General features: G+C 42.8%; 1 protein-coding gene across 2 annotated transcripts in view; it reads left to right on the forward strand.

Annotated features, from left to right (window-relative positions):
* The first annotated feature begins 3,884 nt into the window (after positions 1-3,884).
* Positions 3,885-15,109, forward strand: part of LOC121544565 (sorting nexin-9) — a 37,563-nt gene continuing 26,338 nt past the window's right edge. The window contains exons 1-3 of one of the 2 annotated variants that reach the window (XM_041854520.2): positions 3,885-4,224; positions 6,478-6,564; positions 6,777-6,851. In XM_041854520.2, coding sequence (XP_041710454.1) covers positions 4,213-4,224; positions 6,478-6,564; positions 6,777-6,851 — 174 coding nt within the window. In that variant the 5' untranslated portion in view covers positions 3,885-4,212. Of the gene's footprint in view, positions 4,225-5,782; positions 5,816-6,477; positions 6,565-6,776; positions 6,852-15,109 lie in introns of those variants that run through there. The other variant, XM_041854519.2, reaches the window with a different exon arrangement.

Raw genomic sequence — 15,109 nt, forward strand, 5'->3', positions numbered from 1 at the left:
CTCAACGTTTTGTCCACTCTAACATGCTGACATGGGCTCACCATTACCAATGACACGGGAGAGCAAATTTTCACTAAGTCTAATGACTGTCAATTTGCATGTGTATCATTGAAAACACATATCACAGTACTACTAGGTGGTGTTCATTCAGCAGTTTGCCCACGAACGGCTAAATGAACACTGTCTTGAGTTTGCTTTCCTCACATGGAGCAGCAGATTTCTCCACAGATAAATCCCACCATAATAAAGGACAGATTTCATCCAATGTTTCTGATCCTTTAAATCTGTGTTCAGTCTCATCTCCTTCTCTTCGGGCATAACTGGCCAGTATTCCATGGCTGTCAGACAACCCACCCCAAGACAAATTCCAAAATGGAGGAACATGTGACTTTGACTCTAATCCACAGGATGTCAAGACTCAGCTGTCCCAAACCATACCGATATTCAGCAATAAGATACTGATTGCAGACAGACCTTACTTTAACAAAGGGGAAAAAAGCATACGGAGTACAGTCTCCTATCCCGTAGACCTGGAAGACACAACAGTGTCATCGGTGACCTGCTGACAGCAGCCACTACTGCAACTAATGAATGTCTATTACTCTCCCTGCCTGGACCGATGCATGAATCGACTTCCTTAACGTATTTAATGGCTTTGACAATAACTGGAAGGCCTTCGTTTTCACCAAAGTATATGACCCTACAATGAACCGCAATTATGACCTCAAAATAACCGTTAATCCCACTAAACAGCAGGTGTTTGAATCCTTCAGAACTGTCAGTCAATTCATATCTACAGTATATATCTTTGTACAAACACAGAGTGCTTTGACTGTATGGCAATTAATTTGAATCCCTGTCTAGATGAATACTGACAGTGACTTCCTTCAGGTCAAGCTGAGCTAAAGAAACCTAACTGGACTCCTGTATCTGTAGTGCAAAGAAAGGACTGCCTCCTCGACTCTCTACACTTCTCTACAATCTCACTTTCTCTCTCTTTTACCCTCGGGCCTCTTTCTCTTAAGTTCCTCTGACCTTCTAGCCAACCCCTCACTAACTTTAAGCATCAGTTGTCAGAGCACCTTACCGATCACTGCACATGTACACAGCCCATCTGAAATTAGCCCACCCAACTACCTCATCCCTATATTGTTATTTATTTTGCTCTTTTGCACCCCAGTATCTCTATTTGCACATAATCTCTTGCACATCTAGCATTCCAGTGTTAATACTAATTGTAATTATTTTGCACTATAGCCTATTTATTGCCTTACCTCCATAACTTGCTACATTTGCACACACTGTATATATATTTTCTGTTGTATTTTATGACCTTATGTTTTTTTTACCCCATATGTAACTCTGTGTTGTTGTTTTTATCGCACTGCTTTGCTTTATCTTGGCCAGGTCGCAGTTGTAAATGAGAACTTGTTCTCAACTGGCTTACCTGGTTAAATAAAGGTGGAATAAAAATAAATAAAAAATCCCTTCTTCTCTGGCTCTTTCCTCTCCCTCTATTACAGACCCATGTCTCTGTCTAAATCATTAGCCATCAGCTGTTGGCTGTTGAGTGTGGTTTAGTGATACGCTGCAGGTTTGAAATAAAATACATTTGTTTAAATTGTGTGCAGTGTACCAGGTGGATATTGATGCATTCTTTCATTCACTTTTAGTTCTTGATATACCAGGTGTGTCCATGTTTAGTTCTGTTGAAAATTTTTTTTAAAAGGAAGCAGCTATCTGAAGGCCCAGTGCCCATTGGGTATGGGGAACTCTGACCCAGTGCCCATCGGGTATGGGGAACTGACCCAGGGTATGGGGAACTGACCCAGGGTATGGGGAACTCTGACCCAGTGCCCATTGGGTATGGGGAACTCTGACCCAGTGCCCATCGGGTATGGGGAACTGACCCAGGGTATGGGGAACTGACCCAGGGTATGAGGAACTGACCCAGGGTATGGGGAACTCTGGTGCCTCAAAGCCAGAGCAGGGGGTGATCTGGGAACAGAGTTAGTGCCACAACAACCACAACACATGTTAACAGAATATTATATAAATAATAATAGTGAATAATAGTGCTTTGAAGGCGTTCAGAAATGAATGTCGAACACGCCCATGTCTGAGCATGTGGGAGAAAATGAAATACAATTCCTCACCAATGGCGGGCAGACTTCGGCCATTCATTCCTCCACGGACCAATAGGTTTATTGTTTATTTCACTTTTGTTTACTATCTACTACTCCACTTGCTTTGGCAATGTTAACATCCGTTTCCCATGACAATAAAGCCCTTAAAATGAATTGAATTGAGAGAAAGAGCGAGAGAGAGAGACAGAGAGAGAGAGAGAGAGAGAGAGAGAGAGAGAGAGAGAGAGAGAGAGAGAGAGAGAGAGAGAGAGAGAGAGAGAGAGAGAGAGAGAGAGAGAGAGAGAGAGAGAGAGAGAGAGAGAGAATATATTATAATTCCCCAACAGTCGAGGGCGCACTTCGCCCATTCAATCCTACACAGCAGACCGACAGGTTCAGCTGTTGACAACAGAGTCTCTTTGTTCGGAAGCGGCGCCCTACGCAGGCCGGTGGCATTGTAGCCCCGCCCATGACACTCACGCCACAGACACCAGTTACAGTATCAAATACAGACCAGCATTGATTAGAACAGCCATCTCGGAAACACCCTACACTTTACTGTGCGATTCTTCCATAAAAAAACGAAACCGCATTTGACAGATTGCTGCATAGAAAACATGGACATAACACAGCCTATTAATAAGACATGAAGGTTCATACATGCCTAATATACCTACTAGGCCTAGCCTACCTGTTTGTTAGCCTACCTGTTTGTTGACCTAGCCTACCTGTTTGTTGACCTAGCCTACCTGTTTGTTGACCTAGCCTACCTGTTTGTTGACCTAGCCTACCTGTTTGTTGACCTACCTGTTTGTTGACCTAGCCGACCTGTTTGTTAGCCCACCTGTTTGTTGACCTAGCCTATCTGTTTGTTGACCTAGCCCACCTGTTTGTTAGCCTACCTGTTTGTTGACCTAGCCCCACCTGTTTGTTAGCCTACCTGTTTGTTAGCCTACCTGTTTGTTAGCCTACCTGTTTGTTGACCTAGCCGACCTGTTTGTTAGCCTACCTGTTTCTTGACCTAGCCCACCTGTTTGTTGACCTAGCCTACCTGTTTGTTAGCCTACCTGTTTGTTGACCTAGCCCACCTGTTTGTTAGCCTACCTGTTTGTTGACCTAGCCTACCTGTTTGTTGACCTAGCCCCACCTGTTTGTTAGCCTACCTGTTTGTTGACCTAGCCTACCTGTTTGTTAGCCTACCTGTTAACCCACCATTTTGTTAGCCTACCTGTTGGCTGAAAGTGGCAAAGGGTTAGTGGCTCAGACAGTGGCCAGATGGAGAATATCCACGCATGGTCTTTAGTTCATATCATTCGTTTATTGCATTTTAAAGGTCTCACCAGAACCCATGATTATTGCCTATAATGGCCTTATAATATTGACTATCACTCAGTCAATATGAATTCTCTATCTAAACAGTGTCACAAAGAATTTGCAGTTTACAATTGCATCAATTAACTTAGGCTAACTTTTCCTCTTTTGCTTGTTGAAATAGTTTCAATATCTCTTACAAAGAAGTTGAGAGTTCCTGATCTGTGAATGGTTGTCTTTACTCAGTGTATTTACTCAGTAAAACCTGTGACAGAGCAGCTAAAGGAAAACAAACGGAATTGTCTGTCCGACTGTTGCCACGTTCAAGTGCTAGTTGAAACTAGGAAATGTCTTACTTGTTAATTGGTTGAACGCGGCATGTGTATAACTACAACCAGTTAGCAAGTCGGACATTACCGAGTTTCCTAGTTCCGACGAGCACATGAACGCGGCACGTATCCACACCCCTAAAACTTGTTCTAATTTTCTGCTTGGAGGAAGCGGCGCTTTCCTCCCCCTGTCGCTCTTTACCGCGGGCATACAAAATAACTAACTAACTATTCGGTTGTGGGAAAACTACGCAATTGTCGTCCCAGAAGATTGAGAAATCGTTTCGGCAGAATAGCACGTTGTAACAACATAGTTGTAAGAAGAGACGCCAGAGTGGATCGTTTTGAGCTGGAGTAGTCTGTTTTGTTTACATTGGGATTGTTTTGATGCGGGGTGTTTTCACGGAGACGTCTTTGCGTGGAAAACGACTATAAATGCTGAAACGATGGCAATGCAGGTAGGATAGTTTCTTCAGCATGTCATGGTGCGCTTTATTGAATGGTAGACAACGTTAATTGAGCTTTTTTTTGTCATACAGAATATGCGCTATTGGGCAGGTTTCATTGACGTGTAGTGTAGATTGCACGGTAATAACTTGTATAACCTTAAAGAGAACATGTTTATAAACTGAACCAATGTCATACAAGATATGGATTGATGCCATGTGGATACACAGATTAAACAACACGTATGTATGTATGTATGTATGTATGTATGTATGTATGTATGTATGTATATATATATATATATATATATATATATATATACATATACACATACACAGTTGAAGTCGGAAGTTTACATACACGTTAGCCGAATACATTTAAACTCATTTTTTCACAATTCCTGACATTTAATCCTAGTAAAAATTCCCTGTTTTAGGTCAGTTAGGATCACCACTTTATTTAAAAAATGTGAAATGTCAGAATAATAGTAGAGAGAATGATTTGTTTCAGCTTTTATTTCTTTCATCACATTCCCAGTGGGTCAGAAGTTTACATACACTCAATTAGTATTTGGTAGCATTGCCTTTAAATTGTTTAACTTGGGTCAAATGTTTCGGGAAGCCTTCCCACAATAAGTTGGGTGAATTTTGGCCCATTCCTCCTGACAGAGCTGGTGTAACTGAGTCAGGTTTGTAGGCCTCCTTGCTCGCACACGCTTTTTCAGTTCTGCCCACACATTTTCTATAAGATTGAGGTCAGGGCTTTGTGATGGCCACTCCAATACCTTGACTTTGTTGTCCTTAAGCCATTTTGCCACAACTTTGGAATTATGCTTGGGGTCATTGTCCATTTGGAAGACCCTTTTGCGACCAAGCTTTAACTTCCTGACTGATGTCTTGATGTTGCTTCAATATATCCACATAATTGTCCTTCCTCATGATGCCATCTATTTTGTGAAGTGCACCAGTCCCTCCTGCAGCAAAGCACCCACACAGCATGATGCTGCCACCCCAATGCTTCACGGTTGGGATGGTGTTCTTCGGCTTGAAAGCATCCCCCTTTTTCCTCCAAACATAACGATGGTCATTATGGCCAAACAGTTATATTTTTGTTTAATCAGACCAGAGGACATTTCTCCAAAAAGTACGCTCTTTGTCCCCATGTGCAGTTGCAAATCATAGTCTGGCTTTTTTATGGCGGTTTTGGAGCAGTGGCTTCTTCCTTGCTGAGCAGCCTTTCAGGTTATGTCGATAGGACTCGTTTTACTGTGGATATAGATACTTCTGTACCTGTTTCCTCCAGCATCTTCACAAGGTCCTTTGCTGTTGTTCTGGGATTGATTTGCACTTTTCGCATCAAAGTACGTTCATCTCTAGGAGACAGAACGCGTCTCCTTCCTGAGTGGTATGACAGCTGCGTGGTCCCATGGTGTTTATACTTGCATACTATTGTTTGTACAGATGAATGTGGTACCTTCAGGCGTTTGGAAATTGCTCCCAAGGATGAACCAGACTTGTGGAGGTCTACAATTTTTTTCTGAGGTCTTGGCTGATTTCTTTTGATTTTCCCATGATGTCAAGCAAAGAGGCACTGAGTTTGAAGGTAGGCCTTGAAATACATTCACAGGTACATCTCCAATTGACTCAAATTATATCAATTAGCCTATCATAAGCTTCTAAAGCCATGACATCATTTTCTGGAATTTTCCAAGCTGTTTAAAGGCACAGTCAACTTAGTGTATGTAAACTTCTGACCCACTGGAATTGTGATACAGTGAATTATAAATGAAATAATCTGTCTGTAAACAATTGTTTGAAAAATTACTTGTGTCATGCACAAAGTAGATGTCCTAACCGACTTGCCAAAACTATAGTTTGTTAACAAGAAATGTGTGGAGTGGTTGAAAAACGAGTTTTAATGACTCCAACCTAAGTGTGTGTAAACTTCCGACTTCAACTGTATTTACATGTTTAGCTCTCAGTCTACTGTGAACTGCTTTCTGTAGGTTTTAGGAAACCGTTTTAGAGAGGGAGGCAGAGTGCGTTTGTGTTTGACACGGTGTGTGTGTCTCCCAATGGTGTGTATTCTGTACTGTCAGTGCCCTCAGGAATAACAACACTCAGTCCGACAGTACCATTCAGAGTGGTCCTGAGGTCATCACTGTGTGCTATGACTCAGTCCGACAGTACCATTCAGAGTGGTCCTGAGGTCATCACTGTGTGTGTGTGTCCATCAGATAGCCTGAGCCTTCCTCTCTGTTTCAGGCCAATGTGATTTACGACTTCAGTGCTGAACCAGGAAACAACGAGTTGACAGTCAGAGAAGGAGAGACCGTCACCATCCTCAACCAGGTACACACAGGGCTTTTATTTTCTGGCCATAGTCACCTGAAGTACTACAGCGTTACACTTCACACTTTCCTGTCCAGGCTCTGATGAATAACTCTCTCTCTCTCTCTCCCTTCTCTCTTCCTCTCTCCCTCTCTCTCTCCCTTCTCTCTTCCTCTCTCCCCTCCCTCTCCCTTCTCTCTTCTCTCTCTCTCTCTCTCCCTCTCTCTTTGTAGATTGTTGGTGGAGGATGGATAGAGGCTCAGAACTCCAGAGGAGAAAGTGGGCTGGTGCCGGAGGACTATTTACAGGTGTGTGTGTCTGTGTTCATTATGGATTACACACCATAACAGTGTGAATGACGGTTTTGAACAATCTATATCAAATAAAATCTTATTGGTCATGTACACATATTTTGCAGATTTTATCGTGGGTGTAGCAAAATGCTTGTGTTCCCAGCTCCAACAGTGCAGTAATACCTAGCTAAATGCTTGTGTTTCTAACTCCAACAGTACAGTAATACCTAGCTAAATGCTTGTGTTTCTAGCTCCAACAGTGCAGTAATACCTAGCTAAATGCTTGTGTTTCTAGCTCCAACAGTGCAGTAATCAAAGCTAAATGCTTGTGTTTCTAGCTCCAACAGTGCAGTAATACCTAGCTATATGCTTGTGTTTCTAGCTCCAACAGTGCAGTAATACCTACAGTGGGGAAAAAAGTATTTAGTCAGCCACCAATTGTGCAAGTTCTCCCACTTAAAAAGATGAGAGGCCTGTAATTTTCATCATAGGTACACGTCAACTATGACAGACAAAATGAGAAAAAGAAATCCAGAAAATCACATTGTAGGATTTTTAATGAATTTATTTGCAAATTATGGTGGAAAATAAGTATTTGGTCAATAACAAAAGTTTCTCAATACTTTGTTATATACCCTTTGTTGGCAATGACACAGGTCAAACGTTTTCTGTAAGTCTTCACAAGGTTTTCACACACTGTTGCTGGTATTTTGGCCCATTCCTCCATGCAGATCTCCTCTAGAGCAGTGATGTTTTGGGGCTGTCGCTGGGCAACACGGACTTTCAACTCCCTCCAAAGATTTTCTATGGGGTTGAGATCTGCAGACTGGCTAGGCCACTCCAGGACCTTGAAATGCTTCTTACGAAGCCACTCCTTCGTTGCCCGGGCGGTGTGTTTGGGATCATTGTCATGCTGAAAGACCCAGCCACGTTTCATATTCAATGCCCTTGCTGATGGAAGGAGGTTTTCACTCAAAATCTCACGATACATGGCCCCGTTCATTCTTTCCTTTACACGGATCAGTCGTCCTGGTCCCTTTGCAGAAAAACAGCCCCAAAGCATGATGTTTCCACCCCCATGCTTCACAGTAGGTATGGTGTTCTTTGGATGCAACTCAGCATTCTTTGTCCTCCAAACACGACGAGTTGAGTTTTTACCAAAAAGTTATATTTTGGTTTCATCTGACCATATGACATTCTTCCAATCCTCTTCTGGATCATCCAAATGCACTCTAGCAAACTTCAGACGGGCCTGGACATGTACTGGCTTAAGCAGGGGGACACGTCTGGCACTGCAGGATTTGAGTCCCTGGCGGCGTAGTATGTTACTGATGGTAGGCTTTGTTACTTTGGTCCCAGCTCTCTGCAGGTCATTCACTAGGTCCCCCCGTGTGGTTCTGGGATTTTTGCTCACCGTTCTTGTGATCATTTTGACCCCACGGGGTGAGATCTTGCATGGAGCCCCAGATCGAGGGAGATTATCAGTGGTCTTGTATGTCTTCCATTTCCTAATAATTGCTCCCACAGTTGATTTCTTCAAACCAAGCTGCTTACCTATTGCAGATTCAGTCTTCCCAGCCTGGTGCAGGTCTACAATTTTGTTTCTGGTGTCCTTTGACAGCTCTTTGGTCTTGGCCATAGTGGAGTTTGGAGTGTGACTGTTTGAGGTTGTGGACAGGTGTCTTTTATACTGATAACAAGTTCAAACAGGTGCCATTAATGCAGGTAACGAGTGGAGGACAGAGGAGCCTCTTATAGAAGAAGTTACAGGTCTGTGAGAGCCAGAAATCTTGCTTGTTTGTAGGTGACCAAATACTTATTTTCCACCATAATTTGCAAATAAATTCATAAAAAATCCTACAATGTGATTTTCTGGAGAAAAAAATTCTCAATATGTCTGTCATAGTTGACGTGTACCTATGATGAAAATTACAGGCCTCTCTCATCTTTTTAAGTGGGAGAACTTGCACAATTGGTGGCTGACTAAATACTTTTTTCCCCCACTGTAGCTAAATGCTTGTGTTTCTAGATTCCAACAGTGCAGTAATACCTAACACAGGGGTCGGCAACCTTTTTTGTGTGGAGTGCCAATTTACAATTCATAATTTCTAACGATCTGCGTGTGCCAGTTATGATTTTAATATGTGCATTATATCTAATTGCCCACAAACAGAAGAATTCCATAGCTTGCTAAACAGAGGCTCTGTCCATTAGCACCACGGGCTTGATCTTTGAACACAGATTCTCTTGGTGAATGATACAGTGACATTTAACCACGGGGTGGCCAAACGTATCTTCAATCAGCTTTGCGAATTTCCCCACCATAGCGGGGGCACCGTCAGTTGTAATAGCGAATATGTTTTTAATATCGACACCTCTCTCCTCAAAATGCTACATCTTCCCTTTTAGTAGTACCATGCAATGGGTTTTAGACAAGGCAGCTCCTCACGTACCTGCTCTGAGTCACAGTATCTTGCAACAACTGCCGGACGTGGAATGTCATTCACATCCACACCGTAATCCTTCAGTAAAACAAAATCCATATTCCTTCGTCCAAGAGGCAATAAATGAGCAGACATCTGCCTTATTTTTCTTTGCTGATGACATATAACAAAAGAAGGTTTGCTAGCTGCGATGAAAACAAATCTCTCATCTTCAGTGCTGCCTTGTTTTTTTGAATTTGGCGGGAGAGGCGGGTCGTCTTGCGCTGAACTAATAATATGAAACTCCTGCAAAATCATGAAAGCCCATTAGCTAAGGATTAACACACCTTGGGAACTACAACATTGCAGTGAATACATATACATTTTAGTCATTTAGCAGACGCTCTTATCCAGAGCGACTTACAGTTAGTGAGTGCATACATAATTTTTTATACTGGCCCACCGTGGGAATCGAACCCACAACCCTGGCGTTGCAAACGCCATGCTCTACCAACTGAGCTACATCCCTGCCGGCCATTCCCTCCCCTACCCTGGACGACGCTGGGCCAATTGTGCGCCGCCCCATGGGTCTCCCGGTCGCGGCCGGCTACGACAGAGCCTGGATTCGAACCAGGATCTATAGTGGCACAGCTAGCACTGCCTTAGACCACTGCGCCACTCGGAATACCAATGCAATTTCGAAACCAATGCAATTTCAATTATTTTCTAGATTTTTTTTTTTTTTTTTTTATTAACTGGCAAAAAATATTTAATAAACGTCAAGACAAGTCTTTAAAACAAATATTATAAAAAAAAAATATATATATATATATATTTTTTTTTGGGGGGGTGGTGTGCCATGGCAAATAGCCTTGCGTGCCAAAGGTGGCACGCGTGCCTTAGGTTGGCGAACCCTGACCTAACAATACAAAACAATACACGCATATCCAAAACATTATAAGAAAGGAATTAAGAAATATTCGAATAAGTCCAGAATATAAATATATATGATGGTGTGTATAGACATTATGGACAGTATAGGAATAGAAAAGGTGTGTACAGCAGTAGTTGTATAGGATGAGCCTTGACTAGAATACAGTATATACATTTGAAGTGGGTAAAACTGTATGTAAACATTATTAAAGTGACCAGTGTTCAATGACTATGTACACTACCGTTCAAAAGTTTAGGGTCAATTAGAAATGTCCTTGTTTTCGAAAGAAAAGCATTTTTTTTTCTCCATTAAAATAACATCAAATTGATCAGAAATACAGTGTAGACATTGTGAATGTTGTAAATGGCTATTGTAGCTGGAAACGGCTGATTTTTTATGGAATATCTACATAGGCGTACAGAGGTCCATTCTCAGCAACCATCAGTCCTGTGTTCCAATGGCACGTTGTGTTTGCTAATCCAAGTTTATCATTTTAAAATGCTAATTGATCATTAGAAAACCCTTTTGCAATTATGTTAGCACAGCTGAAAACTGTTGTGCTGATTTAAGAACCAATAAAACTGGCCTTCTTGAGACTAGTTGAGTATATGGAGCATCAGCAATTGTGGGTTTGATTACAGGCTCAAAATGGCCAGAAACAAATAACTATCTTCTGAAACTCGTCAGTCTATTCTTGTTCTGAGAAATGAAGGCTATTCCATGCGAGAAATTGCCAAGAAACTGAAGATATCGTACAACGCTGTGTTCTTTTGCCCATCTTCATCTTTTTTATTTTTATTGGCCAGTCAGAGATATGACTTTTTCTTTGCAACTCTGCCTAGGTCAGCATCCCGGAGTCGCCTCTTCACTGTTGACGAGTTTCTCCCATTCTTCTCTGCAGATCCTCTCAAGCTCTGTCAGGTTGGATGGGGAGCGTCGCTGCACAGCTATTTTCAGGTCTCTCCAGAGATCGGGTTCAAGTCCGGGCTCTGGCTGGGCCACTCAAGGACATTCAGAGACTTGTCCCGAAGCCACTCCTGCATTGTCTTGGCTGTGTGCTTAGGGTCGTTGTCCTGTTGGAAGGTGAACCTTCACCCCATTCTTAGGTCCTGAGCGCTCTGGAGTATGTTTTCATCATGTATCTCTCTGTACTTTGCTCCGTTCATCTTTCCCTCGATCCTGACTAGTGTCCCAGTCTCTGCCGCTGAAGAACATCCCCACAGCATGATGCTGCCACCACCATGCTTCACCGTAGGGATGGTGCCAGGTTTCCTCCAGACGTGATGCTTGGCATTCAGGCCAAAGAGTTCAATCTTGGTTTCATCAGACCAGAAAATCTTGTTTCTCATGGTCGGAGAGTCCTTTAGGTGCCTTTTGGCAAACTCCAAGTGGGCTGTCGTGCCTTTTACTGAGGAGTGGCTTCAGTCTGGCCACTCTACCATAAAGGCCTGATTGATGAAGTGCTGCAGAGATGGTTGTCCTTCTGGAAGGTTCTCCCATCTCCACAGAGGAACTCTGGAGCTCTGTCAGAGTGACCATTGGGTTCTTGGTCACCTCCCTGACCAAGGCCCTTCTCCCCGATTGCTCAGTTTGGCCGGGCGGCCAGCTCTAGGAAGAGTCTTGGTGGTTCCAAACTTCTTCCATTTAAGAATGATGGAGGCCACTGTGTTCTTGGGGACCTTCAATGCTGCAGAAATATTTTGGTATCCTTTCCCAGATCTGTGCCTCGACACAATCCTGTCTCGCAGCTCTCGCAGCTCTGGTAGAGCACGGCGCTTGTAACGCCAAGGTAGTGGGTTCGATCCCCGGGACCACCCATACACAAAAATGTATGCACGCATGACTGTAAGTCGCTTTGGATAAAAGCGTCTGCTAAATGGCATATTATATATTATATTATTATATTATATTATTATATATTATATATTATATATATATATTATAATTCCTTTGACCTCATGGCTTGGTTTTTGCTCTGAAATGGACTTTCAACTGTGTGACCTTATATAGACAGGTGTGTGCCTTTCCAAATCATGTCAAATCAATTGAATTTACCACAGGTGGACTCCAATCAAGTTGTAGAAACATCTCAAGGATGATCAATGGAAACAGGATTCACCTGAGCTCAATTTCGAGTCTCATAGCAAAGGTTCTGAATACTTATGTAAATCATGTATTTCTGTTTTTGAAAGCCAAGTTAACAAACAGATCACCGACCATTTCGAATCCCACCATACCTTCTCCGCTATGCAATCCGGTTTCCGAGCTGGTCATGGGTGCACCTCAGCCACGCTCAGGGTCCTAAACGATATTATAACCGCGATCGATAAGATAGTACTGTGCAGCCGTCTTCATCAACCTGGCCAAGGCTTTCGACTCTGTCAACCACTGCATTCTTATTGGCAGACTAAATAGCCTTGGTTTCTCAAATGACTGCCTCGCCTGGTTCACCAACTACTTCTCAGATAGAGTTCAATGTGTCAAATCGGAGGGCCTGTTGTCTGGACCTATGGCAGTCTCTATGGGGGTGCCACAGGGTTAAATTCTTGGGTCGACTATTTTCTCTGTGTATATTAATGATGTCGCTCTTGCTGCTGGTGACTCTCAGATCCACCTCTACGCAGACGACACCATTTTGTATACATCTGGCCCTTCATTGGACACTGTGTTAACAAACCTCCAAACGAGCTTCAATGCCATACAACACTCCTTCTGTAGCCTCCAACTGCTATTAAACACTAGTAAAACTAAATGCATGCTCTTCAATCGAACGCTGCTGGCACCCGCCCACCCAACTAGAATCACTACTCTCGACGGGTCTGACCTAGAGTATGTGGACAACTACAAATACTTAGGTGTCTGGTTAGACTGTAAACTCTCCTTCCAGACTCACATTAAGCATCTCCAATCCAAAGTTAAATCTAGAATCGGCTTCCTATTTCGCAACAAAGCCTCCTTCACTCATGCTGCCAAACATGCCTTGTAAAACTGACTATCCTACCGATCCTTGACTTCGGCGATGTCATTTACAAAATAGCCTCCAACACTCTACTCAGCAAATTGGATGTAGTCTATCACAGTGCCATCCGTTTTGTCACCAAAGCCCCATATACTACCCACCATTGTGACCTGTACGCTCTTGTTGGCTGGTCCTCACTACATATTCATCGCCAAACCCGCTGGCTCCAGGTCATCTATAAATCACTGCTAGGCAAATCTCCACCTTATCTTAGCTCATTGGTCACCATAGCAACACCCACCCGTAGTATGCGCTCCAGCAGGTATATCTCACTGGTCATCCCCAAAGCCAATACCTCCTTTGGCCGCCATTCCTTCCAGTTCTCTGCTGCCAATGACTGGAACGAACTGCAAAAATCTCTGAAGCTGGAGACTCTTATCTCCCTCACTAACTTTAAGCATCAGTTGTCAGAGCACCTTACCGATCACTGCACCTGTACACAGCCCTCCTGAAATTAGCCCACTCAACTACCTCATCCCCATATTGTTATTTATTTTGCTCATTTGCACCTCAGTATCTCTATCTGCACATCATCTTCTGCACATCTATCATTCCAGTGTTAATACTAATTGTAATTATTTTGCACTATGGCCTATTTATTGCCTTACCTCCATAACTTACTACATTTGCACGCACTGTATATACAGTGACTAACGATATAACTAACGATATATACAGTGCTATGAAAAAGTATTTGCCCCATTTTCTAATCTTCTCTACTTTTGCATATTTTTTATACTGAATGTTATCAGATCTTCAACCAAAACCTGATATTAGATAAAGGGAACATAAGTGAAGAAATTACACAACAATTACATATTTATTTCATTTATTTCATAAACAAAGTTATGCTACACCCAATTCCCCTGTGTGAAAAAGTAATTGCCCCCTTACACTCGATAACAGGTTATGCCACCTTTAGCTGCAATGACTCCAACCAAAATCTTCCTATAGTTGTTGATCAGTCTCTCACGTCGCTGTGGAGGAATTTTGGCCCACTCTTCCATGCAGAACTGCTTTAACTCAGTGCCATGTGGGTTTTCAAGCATGAACTGCTCGTTTCAAGTCCTGCCACAACATCTAAATTGGGATTAGGTCTGGACTTTGACTAGGCCTGTTCTTACTGTGGAATGCAGTGTTTGGTTTTCGCCAGGCATAATGGGACCCATCTCGTCCAAAAAGTTGACTCAAGTTTGCCAAAAAGCACATGGATGATCATCAAGACTCTTGGAAGAACGTTCTATGGACAGATGATTCAAAAGTATAACTCTTTGGACGACATGGTTCCAGTAATGCCTGGCGAAAACCAAACTCTGCATTCCACAGTAAGAACATCATACCAAAGGTCAAGCATGGTGGTGGTGTGATGGTTTGGGGATGCTTTGCTGCCTCAGGACCTGGACGACTTGCCTTAATAGAAGGAACCATGAATTCTGCTCTGTATCAGAGAATTCTACAGGAGAATGTCAGTCCATCCGTCTGTGAGCTGAAGCTGAAGCGCAGCTGGGTCATGCAGCAAGACAATGATCCAAAACACACAATCAAGTCTACATGAAAATTGATAAAAAGCAACAAATTGGACGTTTTGGAATGGCCTAGTCAAAGTCCAGACCTAATCCAAATTGAGATGTTGTGGCAGGACTTGAAACGAGCAGTTCATGCTTGAAAACCCGCACGTCACTGAGTTAAAGCAGTTCTGCATGGAAGAGTGGGCCAAAATTCCTCCACAGTGACGTGAGAGACTGATCAACAACTACAGGAAGCATTTGGTTGGAGTCATTGCAGCTAAAGGTGGCACAACCAGTTATTGAGTGTAAGGGGGCAATTACTTTTTCACACAGGGGAATTGGGTGTTGCATAACTTTGTTTATGAAATAAATATGTAATTGTTGTGTTA

Source organism: Coregonus clupeaformis, unplaced genomic scaffold (genome assembly GCF_020615455.1).
Source record: "Coregonus clupeaformis isolate EN_2021a unplaced genomic scaffold, ASM2061545v1 scaf0032, whole genome shotgun sequence".
NCBI lineage: Eukaryota > Metazoa > Chordata > Actinopteri > Salmoniformes > Salmonidae > Coregonus > Coregonus clupeaformis.